This window comes from Watersipora subatra, chromosome 4 (genome assembly GCF_963576615.1).
Source record: "Watersipora subatra chromosome 4, tzWatSuba1.1, whole genome shotgun sequence".
Taxonomy (NCBI): Eukaryota; Metazoa; Bryozoa; class Gymnolaemata; order Cheilostomatida; family Watersiporidae; genus Watersipora; species Watersipora subatra.
In genome coordinates this window covers 9,909,377-9,923,233 of record NC_088711.1, presented here as the reverse complement: position 1 = coordinate 9,923,233, position 13,857 = coordinate 9,909,377, and the positions used below count along the sequence as shown (strand labels likewise).

Below are 13,857 nucleotides of genomic sequence, written 5' to 3'. Positions count from 1 at the left end.
ATATGTGTAACATATACATGATATGTATATGTATACATGTATATGTGTAACATATACATGATATGTATATGTATACATGTATATGTGTAACATATACATGATATGTATATGTATACATATACACGTGTATGTGTACAAATACACATGTATACACCGCACATGTGAGCAGTAATTATTTCCGATTTTAGCGAGATTACGATCATCTTAAATGCATGAATTGTTGCCACTTGTGTATATTTTAGAAGCATTATTAGAAATATAAGAGTAGATAAAAACTTTGGAACATTGGTAGGGCAGTGAACGAATAAGTAAGCCACTACCTTGCCTTCACACTGCTATAATTCATCAAACTAATTCACTAACAGTCTGTAAAAAATTTTTTTGGAGAGACACGTCGGAGTCCTAAGAGACATAGTTGATTTTGTCAAGCCCTTCAGGAAGAGATGCAGCAGGGCCTGGACTGGCGCTGGAAGAGAGCTCGCTGTCAGCCTCCCCTTGCGTTATTTGCTGAGGACTGTTCTCCACAGATACACTTGCTCTGCAATACAGATAACTGGTTTACAAACTTAAGGAATGGGTAAGGATAAGGAAGATCAGACCAAACATTCCGCACACAGAAGAAACCGCTGTTTTGCATATGAGCCAGTTCAAGTTTGACAGAAGCACAATCACTATGTTTTCGTGGGTGATATGGATTTGGAATTGCGCACGCGTTGAGAGCGCACAATTCCAAATGAGTGTGATGAGTGTTTTGTCAAGCATTCGCATGTTGCGGATTAACACGCCGTTTTGATACCAATGATAAGGAATTGTTTAAATCGAAATAGGCACGGCTCAAGTGTGGAAAAGGGTTAAAATGGAATACCTTGCATGACATTTTCTTGCGCATCATTCCTAAATGTCTATCTAAATGTTTATCTTTCGCAAGCATGAACACTCAATAAAAATTTGCGAGTAATAAAACTAGTTTGACTTGCAGGTTTTTGCCGCTTCCATCTCGCAGATAGCGCAAACTTGTGAAGTAAGCGTGTCATGGAAATTTGTGGAGTAAGCGTGTCATGGAAACTTGTGGAGTAAGCGTGTCATGGAAATTTGTGGAGTAAGCGTGTCATGGAAACTTGTAGAGTAAGCGTGTCATGGAAACTTGTGGAGTAAGCGTGTCATGGAAACTTGTGGAGTAAGCGTGTCATGGAAACTTGTGGAGTAAGCGTGTCATGGAAACTTGTGGAGTAAGCGTGTCATGGAAACTTGTAGAGTAAGCGTGTCAAGGAAACTTGTGGAGTAAGCGTGTCATGGAAACATAGTGATGGAGTGTCACCTTCGCACAATGTTTCTAAATAAACCAAACTAACTGGTTCTAAGGCGTGATAGGATTTACAAATTGAGCCTGTAAGAATGGGAATGATACTGTGAATTCAGATAATAGACTGTATATTCAGTTGAGCTGGGAACATGAGAAGCGTGAAACTACAGTGAAACAGGGGAAGGTATTGCGATCTAGCGTTTTGCACATAGTATAACGGCTTTAAACGAGTAAAATATAAAGATAGGATGAAAGCGTTTGCATCCCCTTGTAGGATTGATACGGCATGTGTTTATATTTATGCGTAGTGATGATGACAGAAGCATTACAATAGCTAGTCATATAATTTAATCAATTCCACCATGATAAGAACGTACTTCATATATGTGACAGCTTTTAATTTCAAAAAAATAGATTAGAATTTCTAAACATGCACAAGTTATTAATTCCAATCGATTATCACAACAATCCTTCATCTAGGCGATAGCCTATTCTACTCAATTATAGATAAGTCATCCATAATCAGGGATAATGAAGGCAAAATGCACACAAGCTAACACATGATATACACAACCACACTATGAAAACATGCTCAGTGAAATCACCTACCCGCATAAATTTGCAAAACTTGGCTCACTCATCACCAGCTCTCGCCACTGAGCAGCCATCTCAGAAATTATCTTAAGAGCAAAATCCTTGTTTTTGGCTTCTCCATTGAATGCAAATGAGTTCTTTGGCTTGCCATCAGGAATCTTGTAAAGCACGAACCACTCGTACGTCGCCTAGTAATATAAACATACTGGACTTTATGACTAACCATAAAATTATGCTTAGGTCATACATCTTTGGAAATAAAGGCCTTTAATTTACAGCATTTGACCTATGACGCAGGTCACCACAGCTGTTGACTAACCCAACCACAATTAGTTTATTGTTTCCATGCTGCCCCAGCTCTCAGCCCCTTCTTGTCTCTACCCAGAATAGTAACAGATACCTCTTTGGAACTAAATTTTTGGCCCCTTCACTATTTTTGATGCCGTAGATAGATCCATTGCATGATAGCTAAATGAGACATCAAATACTAAATGAAGCGTGTAATTGGATGAAGTACCCAAGGATTTGCAAGCTGTAAGGTCAAGTGCTAGATTTGTTTAGAATATGACAAGCCGGTTCTAAAGACTAGCAGAAATCTGGTGTACATAACCAGCCTGTCAAATACCAGCTCAACAAAATTGATAGCTCAACTGCCTATGGCCAAGGAGCAATCTAGCAAAACCATAACCCTTTCTCCTTATTAATCACAAACAAGCTGTTATAAATCATACCAGACACATTAATCTCTTGGGGTAAACTGAAGCGCTCACCCCTCCTTGACCCATTTCTTAAGGACGCATAACAAAAATAATTTTTCACAGCTCACTCTTCCTACTTGATACCAGTTGTAATGGTTTCGATGATTCATCATTCACCTTAGGGTTAGTGTGTTTTGATACTAGTAACGACGTGATAAACCATCATTTTTCATGATAGCGCTGGAGAATATACATGTAGTTACAAAGATACTAGTTCATAAAAGGAAGATTTGCTGACAGTTTTTGTACCCTTTATCCCGCTATGGTAACAAGCACCCTTGACCTTCCTAAACATTATCGAACACAGACTTTTACAAAAAATTAGATTCAGGCACCAATATATATATTTTCCAAGCAATGGAACATAAATGTTCGCTTAAACAAAAGGAAGCAAAAGAAAATAAAGCTTCATATCTGCTCAAACTTATACACACCTTTAGTAGCCCGGGTTTCAACCTCTCTATGTCTTCAACATCTAGAAACAAGAACAAAGAGCACGATAAAGAGACAAGAGCAGTATTTTGTTAAACATATAGTAGACAAGGTGCAAATGTACTTCAGTGGTTAGGCGGCTGGCTTATGATCAATAGATCAATGGTTTGAGTAACTAAAGGACCACTAGTGATGCTAGAAAAGGTATCCAGTCACAATTGCTCCTGTGCCAAGTCGGTTCTAACTAAACCAGTTTTTCTATCCGCACTCCAGCGCGGATGAGGAGGGTGGCTAGCCACCCTCCTCGAGAGAGAGATGGTAAACTGCAACAGAGACCTGTATGTTTAGCCCAAATTATGAGTCGTCTTATTCTGTGGAGTAATCGAGTCCTTCAAGCACTGACTTACAAACTACGAATGCTAGAAACTGAAAACTTGGCGCAATCAAATCAATTTACAAAAACCTTGCCCAGATACTCACCATTCATTTGCTCCGCAAGTGGGTCATTAACATCTATTACCAAAACCTTCCAGTCTGTCTCACCTACAATGATTAGCAGAAATGCTTTTGAGATAAAAACTGCATCATTCGTGAAATGGTAAGTGGACAAAGATAATTTACAGCTGTGGCAAGCATGCTAAGTGTATTAAGCATGCATGTTAATAATCTGTATCAATGCCTACTTAAACTAATCGTCTAACATGTTTACATTGCAATCTAAAAGTTTTAAAATGCTACAGTACCTAGTCAAATGCCTTAGCAGCATTCACTTTCTATTCAAAAAATTGAATGCACATAATTGGCGTGACCAAACACTATCTAGAAGCTGCCCTTGTACCAATAACCAACATATGTACATATACTACTACATATATAATAATTACCTTAAAAACTTGCCAAATTGCCTTAGAGATAATATATGATGAAAAATTCAACAGCCAAGTCATTAACTAGAGTGTATTGCTAACTTGCTTTTAGAGAAAATATAACCACTCAATAGAAAACTTTGACATTATGGCATCAAGTGTGTAGCATGTTCTGAAACATCAATCACATACAATGTATAACATTAACATAAAATCCATAGAATTCATGGTAAGATCTTGTTTGTAATCTTACCATACCTTCATCGATCATAGCCATGATGCCAAGAACTTTCACCTGAATGATGCTGCCAATTGGATGCACCTTATCTCCTATTTCACACACATCTAAGGGATCATTGTCACCCGTGGCACTAGTATGCTTATCAGTAGTACGAGGGTTCTCCCACGTCTACAATATAGGTTATCACCATCGTAGTGGACCATTCCACAAATTTTACATACATGTAAGATACTTTCTTATTAGCCGTCTGACTGAGCTACAACGCATATGAACGTCAGGTGAGTGAGATCCTGTCTTGTTTATCTTGTGATAAGGTAGAATATACTCGTATACTCGTGCAGTTAGTCTAGTCAACTAATCATTCTCATATACACAAACGGCACTGCCCTGACTTCCAAGCAAATTTCATAGATAAGTTTACCTGTGGAAAGGCACCGTAATTCCATATGTAACCGTGATGTGGAAAGACATTGCCTACAAATCTAAGCTTGCCTTTTTTCACATCTTGTTTGATATAATTCAGTTTGCCTGTTGTATTCATCTACAATTGATATAAGACAGTTAAACCAAATAACACTAGCAAAACTAGCAAAACTAGCAACTAGCAAACAAGCAACAATAGCAAAACTAGCAACTGTATAAATCCTAGCGGTGATTAATTAATATACCACAAAAACCTCTAATTGAACGCCATGGCGCTCTATTTTTCAACCCTTGCTCTCGTAGTGGCGGTCAAATAGAAGTGGCGTTCAAATAGAGGTGACGTTCAGTTAGAGGTTTCACGGTAATTATACAGGACAAAGGAAGCTTAGTTTTACTTGCTGAAATTTAATAACAACCCATCAAGTTTAGTTAGAATCAAGTTTCTGTAAAATAAATGTATCTCATAAATATAAGTTTTCACACATCAGATTTCCCAAATATTAAAGCCTGCAATGAAATCAGCAGGATTATTATTGAGGAACACTTGTGCTCTGCAAACGATGCTGAAGAAAAATTTCATTTTCAGTCCCCACTTAGACCTGAATATGTATGTCATTACAATATTTTTACATATCACCACAAATTTTATATACATGTAATTGTAATGCATATAACAAGAATCAGCCGATTGCTAGTGATAGCTTACAAAGTTATGTTGGTATTAATTCAGTTTCTGTTCAGTCATTAATTTATTTTTCAGTGAAAGTCAAGTTAATACGAAAAAAATACAACAATTTAAAATCATTCAAGGTTTTTGGTCCACACTATAGTGACCAACATTAAAATGTACTTGAACTGGGGCAGCCGGTTTTAGCAAAAGTATACTCAATACGGTGTCATTTTTAAAATTATGATTTTCGAGCAGTAATCCTCAATATTGTAACAAATTTTGGTTAGGCTGCTGACCAACCCTGTCTAATAATTAAACATACCTCCATTTTTGCATAAGTCCACCTGGGAATTTCCACGACCATGTTGAAAACATTGTTAGCTTGGTCGGCATATAAAGGAATGTCGTGCCACGGAGAACAGGCCCCGGAAGGACCCTCTGCCAACAAAATCGAGTACCGGTATATATATAACATTTCAATAAGTGTACCAAAAATGTTCAAAGAGGATCGCTCAATCATTCAATCATGTCTGAACATGAGGCTAAAAACACAAGTGTTAAATAAAAAACGTTGATAAGCAGTACGAGCCATGTCGCACAGATTGTCATGACTACGTCTATGAATAATCTTTGATAATTGTTGCTTACCAAAATAAACTCTATAATTGTCGGTAAACTTGCTTCCTCTCTCTACAGCTTTGTACGACATTGTTGATATATAAGTGTGTTGGAATTTGTTGTTTATCGGTTGTAGCGAACGGCGCACAGCTTGCACAACACTTAGTGATAATGTGGACTTCAAATGAGTAACAGAAGAACACGCTCTCTTGAACATATGGCCACGAATGAATAAGAACGGAAACGTCCACTGAAAGGCGTTCGAAGACATGAAAGTTTACGCCTAAACAGTCTTCCAGCGTTGAATTTTGTTTACACAACTAAACGTGCTAACAAGCTATTCTCAGACTAGGTAATGGTTTTGTAATAAAGCGAAGGCTCCGTTGATTTAGAGAAAAAACCTTTATATTTTTATGTTACAGTATTCTATATATGTCAGTGAACGAAGTTTTTTGCGAAACAGTGATCCGTGAGGAGACCACTCCGATATATGCATAAAGAGTTTTATATTACGGTAATGAAAAATTTACAATTGTCATAAAAGATGTTTGTACATTGAGACATTGTACAAAAAAGTTAGTACCATGCAAAAAATTATTAAAATAACAAAATAAATTGAAATGTTGTGCCCTCATTGCTAATTCATTCTAAAGGTTCTGTAAAGGCAGAGCAACTACTCGTTGGAGTTATCTATTCTGCTGTATTAGAAGCAATTTTACTTAGCTAAGAACTAAGTCTTACATGATACCAACCTGCGATCTTGAACTTTGTCTTCAAAAGGAAGCCTGCAGAACCCTACAGAGCACATGTAAAGGCGTACAGCGAGCCGAATTCAACTTCAGTACGTATAAAAAGAATTTAGGCTTTCATTGGTCTCGCAATTTTAGGAAGTTGAGGTACATGTATATGAACTACGATTTTATTTCACATACTTCCATACAGTTACTATATGCTTAATTGTTCGAATTTAGCTTTTGGCGGACAAAAAAAGCTTTCCTTGACCCATCCTTATCCGCTTCCAACTACGCAAGCTCAGTTTTTGTTCGTCAACTGAAGTTGGAGCACGCACTGTTTCACAGAATTCTCTCTCTTCAGTTTCCAGCTTTAAATATGGCAGGTACGTATCATGTTTGTCCCTTCTTGAGAGGGACAGCATACCCCTTGCCTTCCTGTCAAGGGGTAGTCGATGGACGAGTTCTTTTATACTCCGAAATCGACATTCTCTTACCTTGACTTGACTCGGTTGATTTGCACCCGGCCTAACCTTCGCCCTGTCCTTTCGGAAGGGGATACCCAGGTCGGAATCTCCTTGTCTCACCCTCTTTAGCTCGGAGCACTCGTGTAAGCCTCCTCATGAGCTATCGGTGGGATATCTGTTATATCACTTCCTACACGCAAGTGCACAATTAAGAATGACAATGAACCTTTATGGTTCAATAGTATGGCTAGGCGGGCATGCAATAAACAACGGAAATTATACTCCTTATATAAAAAAACAAAGGACCAAAGCACGATGGCAAAATATAAAAACCTGAGACGTTCTAACAAAAACATGTTCAAAGCCCTGAAAAAATCGTACATGACGAACAGATTGTACAAACCACTAAGCTGTGGGAACTCAAAACCTTTCTATAGATATGTAAAAGATTTGAAAGGAAACAGCAATCAAATAATGTCTATGGAAAAAGCAAACGGAGCACTAACACAGGACTCGGTAGATATTGCCAATACCCTTAATAATTTTTTCAATAGTGTTTTTACAAAGTCGTCTCCGCTACCAAATCTGCCCTCTGTAGATAGTGCTGTTGATATCCAGATTGACAAGGAAGGAGTTATAAATCTTTTAAAATCTCTCAAGTCTGGAAAGGCACCAGGACCAGACAAAATAACCCAGGAGTACTTGTCAATTAATTTAGACAAAACTGCAGACATTTTGGTATGTATTTTTAACCAATCTATTCAAACCGGAGCTCTACCAGATGAGTGGAAATTGGCGCATGTGACCCCCATTTACAAACAGGGCGGCCGAAGCAGTCCCTCAAATTACAGACCGGTGTCTCTTACATGCATATGCTGCAAACTCCTTGAACACATTGTTCATCATCATCTGAGTAAGCAGCTTGATGAGATTTTACACGAAAACCAGCATGGTTTCCGTAAAGGGTTGTCATGCGTAACTCAGCTGGCTACGGTGACTCACGACATTCTGAAAAGTATTGAGAAAGGTGTCTCTGTTCATGCCATAGTTCTAGACTTCTCGAAGGCTTTCGACGTAGTAGACCACCAATTACTTTTAAGTAAAATGATTAAACTTAAGATCAATCCTATTATTATTCGGTGGGTTTCATCATTTCTTAGTGAGCGATATCAGAGAGTAATTCTGAATGGCGAAAACTCTGATTTGACTGTTGTCACATCTGGTGTCCCGCAGGGTAGTGTGTTGGGACCAGCATTGTTTATACTCTTTATCAACGACATTGTGGACTGTGTGTCCAACAGCACTATTCGATTGTTTGCTGACGACACTCTAATATACCATCCCATTACTGGCCCTGGCGAACAGGCTGAACTGCAGGATGATTTAAATAGTTTAACATCATGGGCAAAAATAAATAAGATGAGATTTAATGCAGGAAAGAGTAACTTTATATCCTTTGGAGACAAAACACTGAACGCGTACATGTACAAACTTGACAAGAGTGTCTTAAACGCATGCACCACAATTAAATACTTGGGAGTCATTATTTCACAGGACATGAAATGGCATCACCACATTACTGCAGTGTATACAAAGGCACTACGCATTCTGGGTCTACTCAAGCACTCACTTTACAGTGCTCCTCAGAAAATTAAACTGCTTGCATATAAGACTATTTGTCGGCCCTTGCTTGAATATGCTGCGGAGGTATGGGACCCAGTAACTAAATCTCATTCTACTCAATTAGAGAATATCCAAAGTAAAGCTATTCGCTTTGTAAAAAACATCAAGGGTCGAGATATTTCAGTGACTGACAGCAAAGTTGAAGCGGGGCTGACCTCACTTCAAAAAAGAAGGCAATTGCAAAGAATTTCTTTATTTTGTCGTGTTACAACAGATAACTATTTGCTTCCTTCTTTTGAGGACACTTTAAATTTTATGCAGAGCTCAACTCACAGTATGAGTACTCGCACTCAGGGTTACAATGCTACTGCTTGTGAGTCAAGCTTGTTTTTACAGAGTTTTTTAGTACGAACGGCAAGGGAAATTCGCACAGGAGAAATTCTTGATGATTTTTAAAAAAAAAAAAAAAAAAAACTAATATTACTATAGCTTTTTCATGTAAATTTTTTTTTTTTTTATTGAATAAATGGGGTTAACAATATTTTGATAGGCACATGAAACTGTCGTTCTAATATGGTGCTATAACGTGCATACTTTTAGGGTGGATTTTTAACAATCAATTTTAGATATAAATCTTACAGTAAAAAAATTAACTTTTCATTTTAATGACTCTCAATTTTTACGATTCAGTGGTCAGAGGGTCCCACATTTTACTCGGCTCAAGAGGTCTTGGGACCTAATTTATCCAGATCCAGATCCAGATCAGAAATACCTAACTGAAAGGTCTCTGTTTGTAATGGGTTGTCAGGGCTCTCCTTGATCAAGTTTCCGTACTGTTGTGTCTTGAAACTTGAGAAGGGGGTTCGTTACTTTGTTGTTAACGAATATGTCAGATACCCCTTGCCTTCCTGTCAAGGGGTAGTCGATGGACGAGTTCTTTTATACTCCAAAATCGATATTCTCTTACCTTGACTTGACTCGGTTGATTTGCATCCGACCTAACCTCGCCCTGTCCTTTTGGAAGGGGATACCCAGGTCGGAATCTCCTTGTCTCACCCTCTTTAGCTCGGAGCACACGCGTAAGCCTCCTTATGAGCTATCGGTGGGATATCTGTTATATCAGAAATACCTAACTGAAAGGTCTCTGTTTATAATGGGTTGTCAGGGCTCTCCTTGATCAAGTTTCCGTACCGTTGTGTCTTGAAACTTGAGAAGGGGGTTCGTTACTTTGTTGTTAACGAATATGTCAGGTCCTTCTCTTCTCTTTGACAGACAATCAAGAAGGAGAAGACCAGCCTCAACCAGTGACCGTTGATGATGAAAACGGGACAGGGGAAGATGGCAAAGACATGTCCTTGAGGGAGCTGAAAAGGAACACCTTTGAGGTACTCCCGGATTCCATACTACCCCCTCCAGATCACAAAGTAAAGAGGTATGGTAGCTTCTATGTATATCTAGTTGATATTGGTTATATTCCATGTTGATATCATGATAGATATAGTGGTTACATCGTCTTATAGATGTACATGATATATATCTAGTGAATAGATATTTATGAGTGCATAATGACATTTTCTGTTCTCGTAGCAAGACTATCGCCGAACAGATGCTATCTCAAGACAGACCACAAGATGATGACGATACAGACTATAGTCTGCCCTTGTCTCAGGTCATGACTTCAGCCATAGAAGAGGTCAAACACCAGAAACAAGCCTTCACATCAAAATATCCCAGAATAAGAGGGTTCCATGTATCAAACTACCAAGTACAGGGGGACACTCTCAAATCGTCTTACAGCCGCACTGACGAGGACGCTGCTCTTCTGGGTAAGGCATCTAACAAAGCCCTCATTCCATGCAAATATATCGAGGAGATGGAGACCCTTACAAGGCAGTTGATGCTTGTTGCTAGCCATTCAGATTGGGTCCTTGGCAGCTCCGTTGCGCTTTTGCAACAGGGTGATACAGGTGCAGTCATCAGATCGATTGAGAGCTTGTCTTGCACAATCCCATACTGCTGCTTTGCTTGCACGCTTACTTGCTAATTTGGTGCATGTCAGGCGAGATCAGTTGGTCTCTACCTCTGCTCTTTCCTCTCCCACCAAGTCTTCTTTGCTAAAGCTTGCCATGCCGCTTAATTCACCACTATTTGAAGGGAAGTTGGCTGATTTGACCTCACAGGATGCATCGACAGCATCCAACAGAGCGTTGATATCAATAGTCAAACAGCAAAAATGGTCACTACAACCGGCTCAACCAAAATCAGAGAAAGTAGGTGACACTGGTAAAAAGTATACTTTTCAAAGTAAAGGAAAGGCCCCACAGAAAGGCAAATCCTTTAAGATTCCCAAGAAGACCGTCGAAAAAAGTAGGCGGCTGTCTCACCAGTTACTGGCAGGTATGGAACAATCTGCCCAGTGCCTCTACTTGGCTAACAGATCTGTTAAAACACGATTTACGTTTAAACACAAAAGCCCCTTTAAATTATCCAGTACCACAAACACTCTCAGAAGACTTGGTATCGGAGCTAATGGTTTTAGAGTCCAAAGGTGCCGTAGAACCTGTCACAGGGGACCACGAGGGTTTCTACAGCCGAATATTCTCAGTACCGAAGACAAACGGGCAGTTGAGAATAATTATAGACTTATCCAGATTGAACAAGTGGCTCACTGCCCCCAAATTCAAGATGGACAACATACAAACTCCTCACCTACGGCAATGGGGTGTGACGCTGTTAACATACCTAGACGACTGGCTGATCTACAGCAAGTCAAGGGAGGTCTTACAGTCCCAGGTTTTGACCGCTACCAATCTGCTACAGGACCTGGGATTCCATATCAAATACGAGAAGAGCATGCTAAATCCCACACAAGTATGCACATTCCTAGGCTTCAATCTAGACCCCACAGACGCCTCTGCCTCAGGATGGGGAGATATAGTCTGCGAGGAAACAGCTCAAGAAAGGGGGGAGTCGAGGAAAGAAAATTCCACATAAACATTCTCGAACTCCCGGCACTCTACAAGTGCCTTCAAACTTTTCAGAAGAGTTTGCTCGGAAAAGTGGTCTTGTGCCAGATAGACAACGCAACAGTCGTAGCCTATGTAAAGAAACAAGGAGGGACCAGATCGCCACAGCTATGTACCCTAATCTGGGAAATCCTGCACTGGTGCGACGAGAGGAAGATCACACTGAAGGCATGCCATCTGCCTGGCAAACGGAATGTTATCGCGGACATGTTGAGTCGGGTGACTTCACCAACAGAGTGGTCTCTACACCCTCAGGTGGTCAAGATGATTTTCAAACAATGGGGCACTCCAATGGTGGATCTGTTTGCATCCAAGTTGAACAACAAGCTACCGATATACTTCAGCTCTATGAAGGACCTTCAGGCAGCAGGAGTGGATGGACTGAGTCAACCATGGGACAGACTGTGGGGTTACGCGTATCCTCCCATAAACTTGCTTCCCCTGGTGCTGAGGAAAATTCTCCATTCCCAAGATTGTCAGATCATAATTATAGCTCCAAACAGGCCCAGACGGAGTTGGTTCACAGGACTGTTAAGCCTACTGGCATCCAGACCGCTGGAACTTCCTACAATGGCGAAGCTCCTGAAACAGAACGGAGTATACCATCAGGGGACAGACAGACTGCAACTTCACGCCTGGATGCTGTCCAGCAGACAAGATGCAAGGAAGGCATTTCTCGAAAAGCAGCCTTTTATGCCACAAGATGCGTCAGGGAGTCTTCATCAGCCGTCTATGATGGGAAATGGAAAGTGTACTCTGATTGGTGTATTAGAGAGGAGAGAAATTCGCTCGAGCCCACTATCTATGATGTAACTGACTTCCTTATCTATCTCTTAGAGGAGAGAAAGCTGTCAGTGAGTACAATTAAAGGCTACAAGGCTGCACTGGTCAATACTTTAGATAGATCTTTCCCGACAGGACCGAGGAAATAATCAGGAAGATGCTGAGAGGCTTTGCCGCTTGCTCTCATAAAACCATCAGAAGGCAACTACCAAAGTGGGATCTCACGGTCATCCTCCACCACCTCTCTAAGTCAAACACAGATTTGAGGTAATTCTAGTTGTCTTATACTCACTAATCCTGCTCGCTTGCTGCTTTCTATCAGCATGTTACAACGCTTGTTGTACACACTACACACTGATACTGCTTGCTTGTTGCTTTCTATCAGCTTGTTGCAGCTCTTGTATTAACTTGGTGCTGACACAACTATTTATAACTTGTATTATTTTTCAGGTCGCTATCCCTGAAATGCGTGTTTTTTCTAGCCCTGAGCACTGGGAGGAGGAGATCAGAGATCCATGCCCTCACTAGAGAGTCCATCAACATCTCTGAAGATACCATCCAACTCGGAGTTAATCGCGGCTTTATGGCCAAGACACAAAAGGCAAGCGATCCGGAACTGAAAATTCTCGTTAGAGCTAACCCAGGAAATCCAAACCTGTGTCCTTATCTGACATTACTAGAATATCTGACAGTTACTAATGATTTATGTGACAATAATGGTAATCTGTTTCTGTCTTACATCAGACCTCATAAACCCATCACTCAAGATTCTGTTTCAAGATGGATTTGTTGTGCTATTAGAGACTCTTATAAAGTTTTAGATATGTCTTCTCTACCAGAAACCAATGCCCATGAGGTTAGGGCTATAACGGCCTCTATGTTCATTTCAGATGATAATAATGTTGATGACATTTTAGCCACTGGCCTATGGTCAAGCAAGTGGTCCTTTCTGGGACACTATAAAAGAGATATACCGTGGGACCTGTCCCAATTTAAGTCACTGGTGGTCGTTAATAAAGTGTTGAAGCTCTAATCTACACCCTTATCACTTTATACCCAAGACCCCTACCATGATGATTGGGTCCTTTGGTACATACTATCAGACACTCCACGAGTAGATAAATTCCTTGGGTGAGGAGTTTTCCCCTCCTATCACACCTTATGAAGAAAAGGGTTCGGGGTGATATCCTTTAGTATCCCCTCCTTTGACCATTACATTTTAATCCGCTTAGTGAATTCCATACAAGACAACTCCTGCCCAGCCACCTGTGTCTGTGGGATTCTATTAAGCATATAGTAACTGTATGGAAGTATGTGAAATA

At 40.0% G+C, this 13,857-nt stretch overlaps 2 protein-coding genes across 2 annotated transcripts; one reads left to right on the top strand and one right to left on the bottom strand.

Moving 5' to 3' along the window:
• Window positions 1–215: 215 nt before the first annotated feature.
• On the bottom strand, window positions 216–6,207 carry LOC137392899 (uncharacterized). The gene is made up of 8 exons (XM_068079257.1): window positions 5,936–6,207; window positions 5,610–5,725; window positions 4,616–4,735; window positions 4,212–4,362; window positions 3,568–3,630; window positions 3,090–3,130; window positions 1,913–2,085; window positions 216–538 (listed from the first exon to the last, which is right to left on the bottom strand). Exons 1-8 carry the CDS (start codon window positions 6,174–6,176, stop codon window positions 403–405), a joined length of 1,041 nt encoding a protein of 346 aa, XP_067935358.1. The 5' UTR covers window positions 6,177–6,207; the 3' UTR covers window positions 216–402.
• A 683-nt stretch (window positions 6,208–6,890) lies between these two features.
• Window positions 6,891–13,530, top strand: LOC137394939 (uncharacterized). The gene is made up of 4 exons (XM_068081715.1): window positions 6,891–7,022; window positions 9,999–10,158; window positions 10,314–10,552; window positions 12,986–13,530. The coding sequence occupies exons 1-4, from the start codon at window positions 7,016–7,018 to the stop codon at window positions 12,997–12,999; spliced, it is 420 nt and encodes a 139-aa protein (XP_067937816.1). The 5' UTR covers window positions 6,891–7,015; the 3' UTR covers window positions 13,000–13,530.
• The last annotated feature ends 327 nt before the right edge of the window (window positions 13,531–13,857 follow it).